The following is a 13,532-nucleotide window of genomic DNA, read 5'->3' as shown; positions in this document are numbered from 1 at the left end:
CTTAGCTGTTTCATTATCAATGTCTAACTAAACAGATGATACACTGGGTAAGTACACAAAGGTTGTGTGGATTAATGTTTGTCATGAGATACAAAAACAGCATTTGTCATTCTAAATTACACATTATTTTTGCGGCACAAAATCATGACCTTAAAATTGACCATTAATTTACCCACTTGTACTGTTATCAACTTATGACTCGGAAACTGATGTTCCTTTGGCCTTGATTTTTGAAGTGATACAAGCATATCTTGCATCTACCCATTGTAATTTTTACCTTTGACTTTGTTATTTAGGTTTGACTTTGACCTTACTCCTCTGGCCCCTGTGACTGTCACCCATCTTGAACATAAGCTGATTCTTTATCCCCTCCCCCCTTCTTACATAAGTCCATGTAGAGGTCATTTGTAGAGGTCATCTGTAAGTACAACCGTGTCTATAGACTTTACAGTGTATCAGAGACAACACAAAGACTGAAGACTGTGCCATGATCTTATGTAAGGTCACAAAGACAAAAAACCAGTCACAGTAGCTTAAAGGTTATAGAGGGCTTAATTGCTTCATAACCAGGAGGCCCGGGTTCAACAACTAGGAGGCCCGGGCTCAACAACTAGGAGGCCTGGGTTCAACAACCAGGAGGCCCGGGTTCAATTCTCGATTCCGGTGCTGCATCAAACTGAAGATATCTAACATGAGTACTGACTGTTCTTTCGTCAAGCATTCAGCATTAGATGTGAAATTCATGAATCTTTCGGATATGATCTTAAGAATGGAGGTCCAGTGTCACAGAAAACATTTGCATGATAAGAGCCCTCACTGCGGCAGCAGTAAGCACCAGGCATAGGTCAAACGGCTGGTGATGTCTCGACATGAAGGAAAAATTCTAAAATGGGACGTAAAACGAGGCAAGCAAATCGGGGAGGGAAAAATATAAAATCTGCGATACTTGTAAGGAAAAAACAATATACATTCAGCACAAAAGTTTCTTATGATTTTATGGTGTGGCATGATCTTGATCCAAGTCATTTTGCATAAGCACGATGACATTGAGAGAAAATGCTTGAAACATGTGTACTTGCCATTTCTTTGTAACATTATACTAGACCTTCTTTATGGTCATACAAAATGGACATCAAAAGAAGTGCCTTTGGACAGGAGGAATTTGTCTTATTTTTGGACTTAAGGCATATTAATTAGGTCAAGGTCATTTGGAATCTTTAGAACAGCCTAGTAGGTGTCTAGATGATAAATATATCATATAGATATTGCCTTTATGACCTGTGTTTGAGTTATGATTTAACAAAAGAGCCATAGGGACAAATGTCAAGGTCACAAGGAGTTATACAAACAACTTACACATCTAAAGGGCCATTTACAAATCCTCTAATGAGGTCATTTGTGAAATGTCAAGGTCAAAATAGCGAAATTGTATTATGGTTTATACGTTCACCAGTGAGATATACAATGTCTTTTTAATAATCTTTTATTTGCAAATTAATGGTCGGAATAGAATGCACAAGCATATTTAATATGCAATACTGAGTTATCACCTAATGCCACAAAGTTGCTGTTTGTCAAGATTTGATCACAATTTTCATAGCTTTGTGAACTGATTGTAAAGCCTGTGTATGTACATCAGGACTGTGCATTAAATGTTTTAGTTTGAATTGGGTAGAAGGGTTTTAATCAGGCACATTTTTGTACGTATCATTTTTGTGTGTTCGGTGTAATTTTTTTTGGTTTTTTTGTTTACCATTGTAAATGCAATCTGAAGTTCTATGATTGAAGCTGATTGGAGCCTCTCTTTCATTTCTTGACAATGACTGCGGACTGTATGTTACAGAGCATGTAAAACTGAGAGGTGGAAGAAAATCAGCAACTCCTGATTACAGCAAGCTACTGAATGACACGATCTATGTGCACAGAATTCTGGGTAATATTATGTTTAACGGAAAACTCATCCAGGCCAGTACCAACTTTGGCTGCTTCATGACTCTCAGTAACGGCAGTGCTGTTGGTTCACAGATACCAGAGTCATTCAAGGTATGAAAACACAAGTTTAACAAAATAAAAAGAAAGATATAAACAGTTTGATAAAATACATAAGAGACCTTTCCAAAGGGAGGGGTTTCCTTTGAGTGAAATGTAATGATTTATTAAGTTTAGTGATAAATTCGCCATATTATTGGTGTATAAGATAAGTTTATTCCAATTTTGGGCCCAGAGGGCATAACGGTAAGACAGTTTATAGAGAAGGAAATTCAAAAAAGAAAGAAAGTATATATTGTGTCCATGCAATCGGTAAACAAATGTTTATATTGGGATTCGTGCAAGCAGTACACAAATGTTTATGTTTATATTGGGATTCGTGCAAGCGGTACACAAATGTTTATATATTTATATTGGGGTTCGTTTATTAGAAAATATTGATAGTACGTGTAATAAGAATATCTTGTGTTTTGCAGTTGTTGATGAGACCATGTGCCATGATTGTCCCCGACTTTAAATTCATTGTGGAGATGTTTTTCTGTTTCCATGGATACCAAGAGATTAAACTGTGGACCAGAAAGCTGACCTTCCTTTTTGAGCAGTTAAGGCTACAGGTAAATGAAAGGATCTTTAGATAAGTTTTGATTTTGAATAAAAAAGATATATTTTAACTTTGCTAATACTAATTTATCTAAATGCATACTGCATAGTTATTTTTCAGTCAATCAAAAAGAGGCTATTTTTAGTGCCTGGAAAAAAGCTTTGTTGTAGTACCTTTTTCTTACGCTTCATGATATACTGTAAATGCATTTACTTTCATGGGGGAAGGGGGTGAACTGTGTTTGAGATAAAAAAAAAAATAAAACTAGTTCACAGTTTTGTATTCCCATGGTTGTGAACTTACTCACCTTTAATCATGATTATTCACTTTCTACTGTGTGGTGGGGCCGGATTTCAATTAGTGGGAATATGCCCTGTCCACAATAGGAACATAATCAGGCCTCCACAGAGGAGAGTGCATCTGTTATATATATATATATATATATATATATATATATATATCGGAAAGGAGAAGATTTTAGGCTGAACCCAGGACCCCTGGATTACTAAATCAGTTGCTATAACCACTGAGCTACCCAGGCCGATATATATGGCTAGTATAGCCCTAACTACTACAGTCCATTAAATTCATTGATTTCAACGAGTTTGAAATAGTGAAATATCACCAAGGGGACAAGATTCATGGTCTAGATGGAGGCTTTGCCATGAATCTTGGCCTCACAAAATAACAAGACTATTTCAAACTGGACAAGCCTATCTTACATCAGTGGTGATGTCAGTGGTGATGTCAGTGATGTTGTCAGTGGTGATGTCAGTGATGTTGTCAGTGGTGATGTCCATAATGGTGTCAGTGATGATGTCAGTAATGTTGTCAGTGGTGATGTCATTAATGATGTCAGTGGTGATGTCAGTGATGGTGTCAGAATACAGTGTCTTATCTTATGTTCACAGCTTCCTAGGAGAGCGCTGTACCAGTTTGGCTTAAAGGACATCAAGCTAGTTCTGGATGTCGCTGCCACCAAGGTCAGAGACCAAAGATTTGCCCTCGACATCACAGCTGAAGGTGAGAGTCATCTGGAATCTATGTCACAAATACAGAAAAACATCTGGAAGCCTTTATAAATGTGGTTAACATATCGCAAATACAGAAAAACATCTAGGAGCCTTTATAAATGTGGTTAACAGCAAATACAGTAAAACTTGGTTATAATGAACATTCAGGGCCAGCAAAAAACAGTTCGTTATAACCAACCTTAGTTATATCCCATGCAATTTTCATTATTTTCTTCTCATAGAGGAATGAATATCATTTTGGAATAAGTGTGAATTTGGTATGAGCATGTTCGTAATAAGTGTGTTTTACTGTATTGTTTGAATCAACAGAGGCAGAGGCCCTACTGTCTTTGATATTCTTATCTACTGTGTGTAATGTGGTAAACCAATAGTCTTGCATTCGCTGAAACTATCTTCATTTCGGATTGGAATAAACACAAGTGTTGTCCAATATCTCGTCATAAAGGGTCCAAGATATTAACAAATGTAGCAATATCTCATTATAAAGGGTCCAAGATATTAACAAATGTAGCAATATCTCATTATAAAGGGTCCAAGATATTAACAAATGGAGCAATATCTCATCATAAAGGGTACAAGATATTAACAAATGTAGCAATATCTCATTATAAAGGGTCCAAGATATTAACAAATGAAGCAATATCTCATTATAAAGGGTCCAAGATATTAACAAATGTAGCAATATCTCATCATAAAGGGTACAAGATATTAACAAATGGAGCAATATCTCATTATAAAGGGTCCAAGATATTAACAAATGTAGCAATATCTCATCATAAAGGGTACAAGATATTAACAAATGGAGCAATATCTCATTATAAAGGGTCCAAGATATTAACAAATGTAGCAATATCTCATCATAAAGGGTCCAAGATATTAACAAATGGAGCAATATCTCATCATAAAGGGTACAAGATATTAACAAATGGAGCAATATCTCATTATAAAGGGTCCAAGATATTAACAAATGTAGCAATATCTCATCATAAAGGGTACAAAATATTAACAAATGTAGCAATATCTCATTATAAAGGGTCCAAGATATTAACAAATGTAGCAATATCTCGTCATAAAGGGTACAAGATATTAACAAATGTAGCAATATCTCATCATAAAGGGTCCAAGATATTAACAAATGTAGCAATATCTCATTATAAAGTGTCCAAGATATTAACAAATGTAGCAATATCTCGTCATAAAGGGTACAAGATATTAACAAATGTAGCAGTATCTCATCATAAAGGGTCCAAGATATTAACAAATGTAGCAATATCTCATCATAAAGGGATGGTTTTGTCCTGGCCTGTTTTATTTTAGAGTAGAGGGTATCTGATGATGTTTAAATGGGTGGATTTAAATCAGTGACAATATGAATTTATTCACCACTAGCTAAAAACAGCATTGAGCAAGTTTAAACCTCATAGAAGCATATACCGATGTAGTGGCGGATCCAAAGAGGAGGTTCTGTGGGTTGGAAAAACCCCCCTTTTTGTCAGAAAAATTTTGCTTAAAAATAAGATTTAAAAAACGCATTTGAAGAGTGGAACCCCACCCCCATTTGAAAACCAAAATTAATGGTAGAATCCCCCTCCCTTTCAAAAATTCCTGGATCCGCCCCTGCGATGTGCATAAGTAAAACTGTTACAGGGCAAATATTTCCTTGTATGTATATAGTGTATCATTATGTATGTACTTCAAACGTGACTTTTGGCAAACTGGCAAAACTTTGCAAAAGTATCTATCACAGGGACTGAACAATGAATTCATTGAGAGTTCTTTTTTAAAATAATTAACAGATCATAATGTTGAAGAAAGGAAGCAGTCGCCCACGTCCCCAGTAGAGGCCCCTCCGGTGGACCCTCGGCAGTGGGAGGAGTACACGCTCGTGTACGCCCTGAGGATGGTGGTGAGAGTGAGCATGGAGAATACTGAAGACTACTGCGTGTTTGATAACATTCTGAGGGACGTGTTCCCCAGCACGGCCAGGAAAACTCTACAACACGACTACGACAATCAACTGATGGAGGCCATTCATGATCAGCTGAAGGAGGACCACCTGAAAGACACACCAGGGATTGTTCAGAAGGTTAGAGGTCATGTGATTAATGCAGGGTTCAAGGTTGTCATTAGGATTATCTGAGACTTTGTGTAGGAGATACAGTGAAAAATGTCTAATCTGACACCTGTGCAATCCTTTTCATTAGGCAGAATGCCCCTTATTTTCATTCACAATTCCATATTTTCATTGTTTTTACACTGTTTATTCCAACACATTGTGTATCCCAACTAAAATTTAGTGCAGGTTTTAACGTTTTATTATTAGTTACGTAATTCATCATGTATTATTATTATTAAGCAAGTTTCCCAAGCAAATTTACAGTCCATGCATGATTGCAGGCTGGATGATGCAGGGATTGGATATGATCACATTAAACCAACATTTTGTTCATGCACATTCTGGAAATATCCCATTGATTTACACACAACCTTATTTTGTTTATAATTTGATTTTACTTGTTACATGCAATTTGATTGGTTCATTTGACTTTATCAACATTCTTTATATCATATAAACAAAGTTGTTCTTTAGTCCCGCTATATGACGACGTCACAATATGTTTGACCGTTCAGTTTCCATTTTGTTGCTATGGCGATATTGGTCCGCGTCATACAAAATTGATATTTTCTTTCAAATTATCCATCAAATAATATCAAACGCGATTTATTAAATTATAAGGAATGAAAGTAATTTTTATTTGTTTTATACGATATAAAGTAAGTTTGGACAGTTTACGCAATTTAATAAACCACTTCGTGGTTTAGAATGCGTAAACTGCCCCAACTTACTTTATATCGTATAAAACAAATAAGAATTACTTTCATTCCTTAAATATTTGTTGTTATGAACCATTCATTTATTGTTGTGAATGTGTGTCTGATCAATTATTCACAAATAAAAGTGGTTTACAGATGCTGGTAACTGTCCAATTTTCTCATTCTTATATTTATTTATTTCTTCTTTTTTTTTCCGCTTAGGTTATGCAGCTGAATTCTGCTCTGCAGCTAAAGAAGGCAGTGGTTCTGATTGGTCCAGCAGGCAGTGGAAAAACAACCTGCAGTCAGACGCTAGCCAGAGCAACCAATCGTCTCAACTTCCTGTTGTTTGCGCCAGATCATTCAAAGGATGAGCTTACCACAAACCGAGATCTCATTTACTATGCTAAAAACAAACTGAAGGTAATGTTGGAGAATGGCTTTTTTAGCTGGAATATTTCATATCTGTAGCATATAGAGTTAAATGTCAATGAGTACCTAGTTGTTAAATCACAGATGTGGTTAACAACCCACCCCCAATAAAAAGCTATCTTTAGGTAAAATGGTTGTAGAATTTGTTCGTCAAAATATCCACATCTATTCAATCATGCCTGTCCTTGCTGCTCTTTTGTATCTACAGTAAAAGAAATGCTTTGATAATGATATAGATTTATATAAATGTACGTATTGTGACATCATTGACGTAACACAGTGTTTAAAACTCTGTAACTCGTACAAAATTCATAGCTAGAGGTGCTCTGTAATGAAATTGTGCCAGTAACTCAATCAGAAAAATATTTCGCACTGAATTTAAAAATGTCCAATATGACAACAAAACCCTGATTAGATTTCTTCAAAATCTCTTGCATTAAATCTAACATGTTTTAAATGCTGCTGAAAAGAACTGTTAATGCTTTAGAAAAGCCACATGTTTTAGATTGGGAGGAAAAATTCCAATGATTGGTTATGTAATACTTTCTATGTGGGGCGGTTAACTGTATGACATTGATTCTATGTAGAGTAATTCTCTGTTTTATGTGAAAATTTAAAGATGTACAATGACCAGCTAAGTGTTATGGACAACACATACTTGTAACCTATAAACACCACCTCTCATTTCCATTTATATTTACCATGTATATCATTCTGTCTTGTTTGTCTTATGAAATTTTTTATCAACATTAAACTCTTTCGTTAGGACGTGGAAAATGAACCAGAATTGGCAGATGATGTAGTAAGTGTTTTGATTGGTCAATCCCAGATCATGTGACCTGAACAGAAGGGATTGACTGGATCGATAGCTGTGCTTTTCCTGACCTAATTTGTGTGCATTTTGTCTGTTTTTGTTGTACTATGCTAATCCATATCACTTGCAGGGTGACACTCTTGTAATTTTTCTTTAATGCATGTAACTTAACTTAACCACTACACCCATCATGTAACCATACAATAAAGAAACAGGATTTATTGTATATTCAGAAGAATGCTAAGCCTAATCATAAAAAATAAATTCCCAAAATGTTTACAGAATAAGCATGTGAATGCGTTTGTTTGACCTTCCCTATTTATAAGTTCGGATCGGATCTCCACCCCCACCCCCCACCCCACCCCCATTCTTTGGCCTATACTCTGTACTTTCTCTAAATGCCCCTTGCTCTTCATTCTCTGTGGTGTGGTCATTATAGTCAAATGCAATATGTTGCTTTCTGAATGTTTCATTGTAAATTTATGTACTATTGGCATGGGTGGAGAAAATATCGCAATCTCAACAGCTCTACAGCTGACAGAGAACTCTTAAGGAGTATGCAAGCTACTTCAGATTGCATGTTTGTAAATACTAACAGGAGAATTATATATAGATTGGTATATGTTTTTTAAGGAATATTAATTAATATGTCTTGTAATTCATATCCAGCAAGTCAATTTGTAACATGTTACCACTTCTATAAGCTAATTGTGTATGAGCTACAATGTAAATCATTAATTAATTAAGGCTGCTGTAGCTTATGCATATTAAATTTGCTAGCTTACAATAATTCATTATCATCATACATTTGTGTTTAATTACAACAATTAATTACAATAAACGAATGATATTATATAGTATTCACATGGTGAATAACCCATTCACTGATATGTGATGATTTACAGTCAAATTCAAGACTGGAAACTGTAATTTCTTTTACTTGCAGGGTATATATATATGATATTATATGTAGACATAATGTTGATTTCAAACCAGGAAGTTAAGCATGATATTACATGTAGGCATAATGTTGATTTCAAACCAGGAAGTTATGCATGATATTTACATATAGGTGTAATGTTGATTTCAAACCAGGAAATTATGCATGATATTACATATAGGCATAATGTTGATTTCAAACCAGGAAGTTATGCATGATATTACATATAGGTGTAATGTTGATTTCAAACCAGGAAATCATATATGATATTACATGTAGGTGTAATATTGATTTCAGACCAGGAAGTTATGTATATGATATTATGTATAGGTGTAATGTAACTTGATTTCAAACCAGAAAACTGGAGCAGCTTGCCTTCTTTATACAAGAGTTGCCAACACCTAGATTTTTTTTTGAAATAGAGGCACATATACAGTTGATTTTTCCTATGTAGAAAGTAGATTGAAAATTTTCTGAATTCTCATTGAGCAGTTACAACTTTGGTTTGGACATCACTTATTTTATGTATGAGAACAATGTGAATTGCTGTGTGGTGTCGATAAAATTGATCTGATGGTGGGTTTTTTTCCAATTTTTATAGTCTGAAAACTTTTTCCTTTAGTTTTTGGCTGCGATTGACCCGTCCGCAAAGACTGAAATGTCTCAGGCTGGCAAGAAGATGAAACGCATTACCACGATATTAGGGAAGGTTACGGAAGCCATTAATGAGATGCAACACCCCCCTAAACCACAAGAGTACGCAGAACACCCCAAAATCAACGTCGTGACACTCAATCCAACAGCCCTCTCTCCACAAGAGGCATGTGCTTCCTAAATATCTACAGATTTCTTTTTCTAATGTAAATCTTTGCCATTTAAAGTTTTCAGGCCTGGAGGTTATAAAACTTTTACTGTACTCATACTCAAACTCAGCCATGTTTGTTTTGAGTAAAACTCTGAGCAAGCTCCAAGCATACTCGAAAAATCTTGAGCAAGTACTCCATTCAAGTTCAAGAATAATTTTATAAGTTTTATAACCTCTAGGCCAGGAATAATTAAAACATCATAGTTTCTAAGGTTGATTAGAATAATTGATGTTTTCAGTTTCTCGGTTCTTATGACAATGGAATGTGGAAAGGCGGTTTGTTTCCGAAGATTCTGCAGGACTCGGGCTTTCTGTGCGAGGCAGTCCGTAACTACATTGCTGGACAGAAGGACCGCAAGGCCCGCGGGGGACAGGAGCTACCCTCCATCTTGCTGAGGTGGATCGTGCTGGATGGGGTGATGCATCCGGTGTGGACGGAAAGTCTGAACACGCTGTTCGATGAAGAATTAAAACTTTCCCTGGCCAACAGTCAGCATATCAGTCTCAGTGGTGAGTGTACAATCAGTATATCAATCTCAGTGGTGAGTACAGTCAACATATCATTCTCAGTGGTGAGTACATATCAGTCTCAGTGGTGAGTACATAGTCAACATATCAGTCTCAGTGGTGAGTACATATCAGTTTCAGTGGTGAGTACACATCAGTCTCAGTGATGAGTACACATCAGTCTCAGTGGTGAGTACAGAAATATATTGGGAAAGCAACATTTCTATAGTCATCCAATCAAAATGTCAAACTGTAAACAGAGACATAAATCATGATCACATTTAAAGGGACACAACTCTGCATTATTCTACTCATCAACATCTGGTGAATTTTTTCTAAAATGTGCATGTGTGTGTGTGTGTGTGTATATATATATATATATATATATATATATATATATATATTGTTGGGATCGTTTCAAAGATCCATGATCTTCTCAACTTGTGGGTGATGACCCCACCTTTGCACATTATTTTGTTGATATTCTTATTGGCTATTCACACACATGTTACCTCTATTTCTCTTAATACCGGTAAAATATGAGTATTGGATATGTGTATTTTTATGATGTAACAGGCCTGCCATTGAATTGTTGATTTGATCAATAAATACACTTTCAACAACATTGGAATCATCCTGTGTTTTGGCAAGGAGGAGACATAGGTATAGATAGATATATAACACACACATTTAATAAATAACTGATTGTTTCCTTTTCTTATTCAGACACTACTGCAATGATGTTTGAGACTAGTTACATCGGTAACATTTCTCCGGCGACGATCTCAAGGTGCACTATTCTGAACTTTGCTCCGGACACCGTACCCTGGATGAACCTTTACGACTGCTGGGCAAAGGATGCCAAAACTCGCTGGATGATTAACACCTCTGTGTAAGATAGTAGCTAGATTATTAAAACAACTGCCAGCATGAACAGACCTGTGACCCGTACAGACTGTGCACAAAATTCACGCTTTTTCCGCCCCATTCACGCTGTCACTCCTGTACATTAAAATTCAAAACTTGTACAGACGTTCAGATCTTAAATTCAATTCTTTATTCCCTCAAAACCAGGCCTCAAGACCATTAACTGAAAATATTCTTAAGTCTAAATTTCAAATAGTAACTTATGAAATATTTTTTATAAACAGATAAAATTTTCTGTACATGTTTGCATTTAATTTGATTTATAAACTAGTAATTCTAAACATGTGCTAGATATCAATCTTAACATATAAGTAATGAAAATGTTGACTTTTAAGTCTATTCTCAGTTTATAATCTTGAGGCCTGAACACTGGTACACGAGGTACAAACAGTTATATACATATACATTATGTATATATATAGGCTACAGGTAAGGGTCACATGATATACAGGTATGTATTGTAAAATAGATAAACATATAGTTAATTGTATATTACATTAGTTCTGGAATATATACACACGTAAAAGGAAAACAACCTTTGGCTATCGTTCTTAATTATAGTGATTTATTTTGAAAATTTTACAGATCTTATATTATATGGTCATTTAATTGTGTTTTATTGTTGCATTCCTTTCCTCACCCTTGTAAAGCACCTAAGAGTAATTTGTTTTATATAAGGCGCTATATAAATTTTATCCATTCATCATAAGTACCAGTAGTCGCAAAGACTTGAAATATCAATGAATATTAAACATTGTCCATCTTAATTTCACAGTATGAAGATCTTCGACGAGCTGGTGGCCGACGTCTTCCAACCAACTCTGAAGTTTCTCAAGTCAGACTGCTGCCCAGCCCTACTGACAGACGTGGGTCATGACACAGCGGCCTCTAATGAGGTCGCCCCAGGGATCCAAGAAGTGGGCACATTCCTGAAAATATTGACAGTGTTGCTTGATCGCCTGTATCTGAGGGAGGAGTTTGAGAGGCGACAGAAAACATTAGACCTCGGGGGTAAGCTTATACGAGGGATCGTCTGAATTTGCTGAAAGTGTCAAAGTTATGTCTCATTGTGTCTCAGAGGAGAAAAAAAGTAAAGGTTCACGTGAATTAAAATTGTAATGTTAAAGAAAATTATGGGTATTATTGATGAGTCCATTTCCTGATAGTATATATACTGTTTCCATTTCTGATTTTGATTTCTGCTTATTATGATGACTAGTTTACTGTAAAACTTGTTTGGATTTATGCGATGACAGATCCCGGTATCGACTCCCCTCGTAAGACGCCCAGCAGCAGTCTCTCGCGGCAGAGTGTCAGCAGAATGACCAGCAGTTCGCAGCTCGAACTCGTCTTTCCCAATTACATGGAAAACATGAAGGGCATGTTCGCTTACGCATTTGTCTGGAGCTTTGGGGGACATCTACATGAGAGGTGTGTGATCGTTACAAATGAAATTCACTATATTTGGTTCTGGAAGATATCTACTATAAAGTCATGCTCTGATGACATTTTTTAAAAAACGTCGGCAGCAAAACATTATTTTACTTTATATTTATCATCATGTCTGTCGTTAGACCTGTTCTTGCTAATTAAGTTTGAAAAGATTTTCTTTTCTTTTTTTTTTTTAATGTAAAACAAACTGTGTAGTTCGCACCTAAGTATATGAAATGAAAAATTATGTTCTGCAATTGGGCTGTATATTGAAATGAATTTTTCAGTACAATAATCATCCAATCCATTTTGACTTGATGCTCAATATTTCAATTCAATACATGTATCATAGACAAATGTTTCTTGATGAAAACAATCAACGCTCAGTCTACCAAACCAACAATCTCCTGTTGGTTTCTTCACTTCAGTAAAACAGATCAGATCAAAACTGATAGCAGGAAATTTGTATCATCTTAACAAATGAAATTGATTATCAAAAGAAAATATATCCTTTAAAAGAGTTTGATATGCCTTTCCACGTGTTTTCGAAATACCAATTCTTCATAGTGAGTGAACTGATATGCGCGGAAATACATGATATTTTCAATATATCAATATCAAGAAATGGAACTATTCTGTAGGTACAAAGAGAAATTTAGCAAGTTTGCTAATGACGTCCTGTATCGAGCTCGCCACGCCATAAAGGTTCCCATCGGAGCGTCGGTGTTTGATTACGTCCTGGATGAGAGTACAGGAACCTTTATTAGGTGGTCTGACAAATCCCAGGAGCGGATGAAGATTCTGGCAGGAGGATTCACTATTACTCCAGAGGTAAGGGGTGGATCTGTGAGAGGAGGAATAATTTTATGACATTACTGAAGGAGAGGGGTGGATCTGTGAGGGGTGGAATAGTTTTATGACAATACTGAAGGAGAGGGGTGGATCTGTGAGAGGAGGAATAGTTTTATGACAATACTGAAGGAGAGGGGTGGATCTGTGAGAGGAGGAATAGTTTTATGACAATACTGAAGGAGAGGGGTGGATCTGTAAGAGGAGGAATAGTTTTATGACAATACTGAAGGAGAGGGGTGGATCTGTGAGAGGTAGAATAGTTTTATGACAATACTGAAGGAGAGGGGTGGATCTGTGAGGGGTGGAATAGTTTTATGACAATACTG

General features: G+C 36.0%; 1 protein-coding gene across 1 annotated transcript in view; it reads left to right on the top strand.

Annotated features, from left to right (window-relative positions):
* Positions 1–13,532, top strand: part of LOC125665464 (dynein heavy chain domain-containing protein 1-like) — a 103,069-nt gene that overhangs the window by 44,498 nt on the left and 45,039 nt on the right. Inside the window, exons 45-56 of the mRNA XM_056152183.1 lie at positions 1,844–2,043; positions 2,466–2,603; positions 3,502–3,613; positions 5,421–5,710; positions 6,661–6,861; positions 7,637–7,672; positions 9,247–9,444; positions 9,729–9,999; positions 10,723–10,888; positions 11,699–11,934; positions 12,180–12,354; positions 12,996–13,185. Of these exons, the coding sequence (XP_056008158.1) occupies positions 1,844–2,043; positions 2,466–2,603; positions 3,502–3,613; positions 5,421–5,710; positions 6,661–6,861; positions 7,637–7,672; positions 9,247–9,444; positions 9,729–9,999; positions 10,723–10,888; positions 11,699–11,934; positions 12,180–12,354; positions 12,996–13,185 (2,213 nt within the window). The remainder of the gene's footprint in view (positions 1–1,843; positions 2,044–2,465; positions 2,604–3,501; positions 3,614–5,420; positions 5,711–6,660; positions 6,862–7,636; positions 7,673–9,246; positions 9,445–9,728; positions 10,000–10,722; positions 10,889–11,698; positions 11,935–12,179; positions 12,355–12,995; positions 13,186–13,532) is intronic.

Source organism: Ostrea edulis, chromosome 10, assembly GCF_947568905.1.
Source record: "Ostrea edulis chromosome 10, xbOstEdul1.1, whole genome shotgun sequence".
Classification (NCBI taxonomy): Eukaryota; Metazoa; Mollusca; class Bivalvia; order Ostreida; family Ostreidae; genus Ostrea; species Ostrea edulis.
This window is presented reverse-complemented; position numbering and strand designations above follow the sequence as displayed.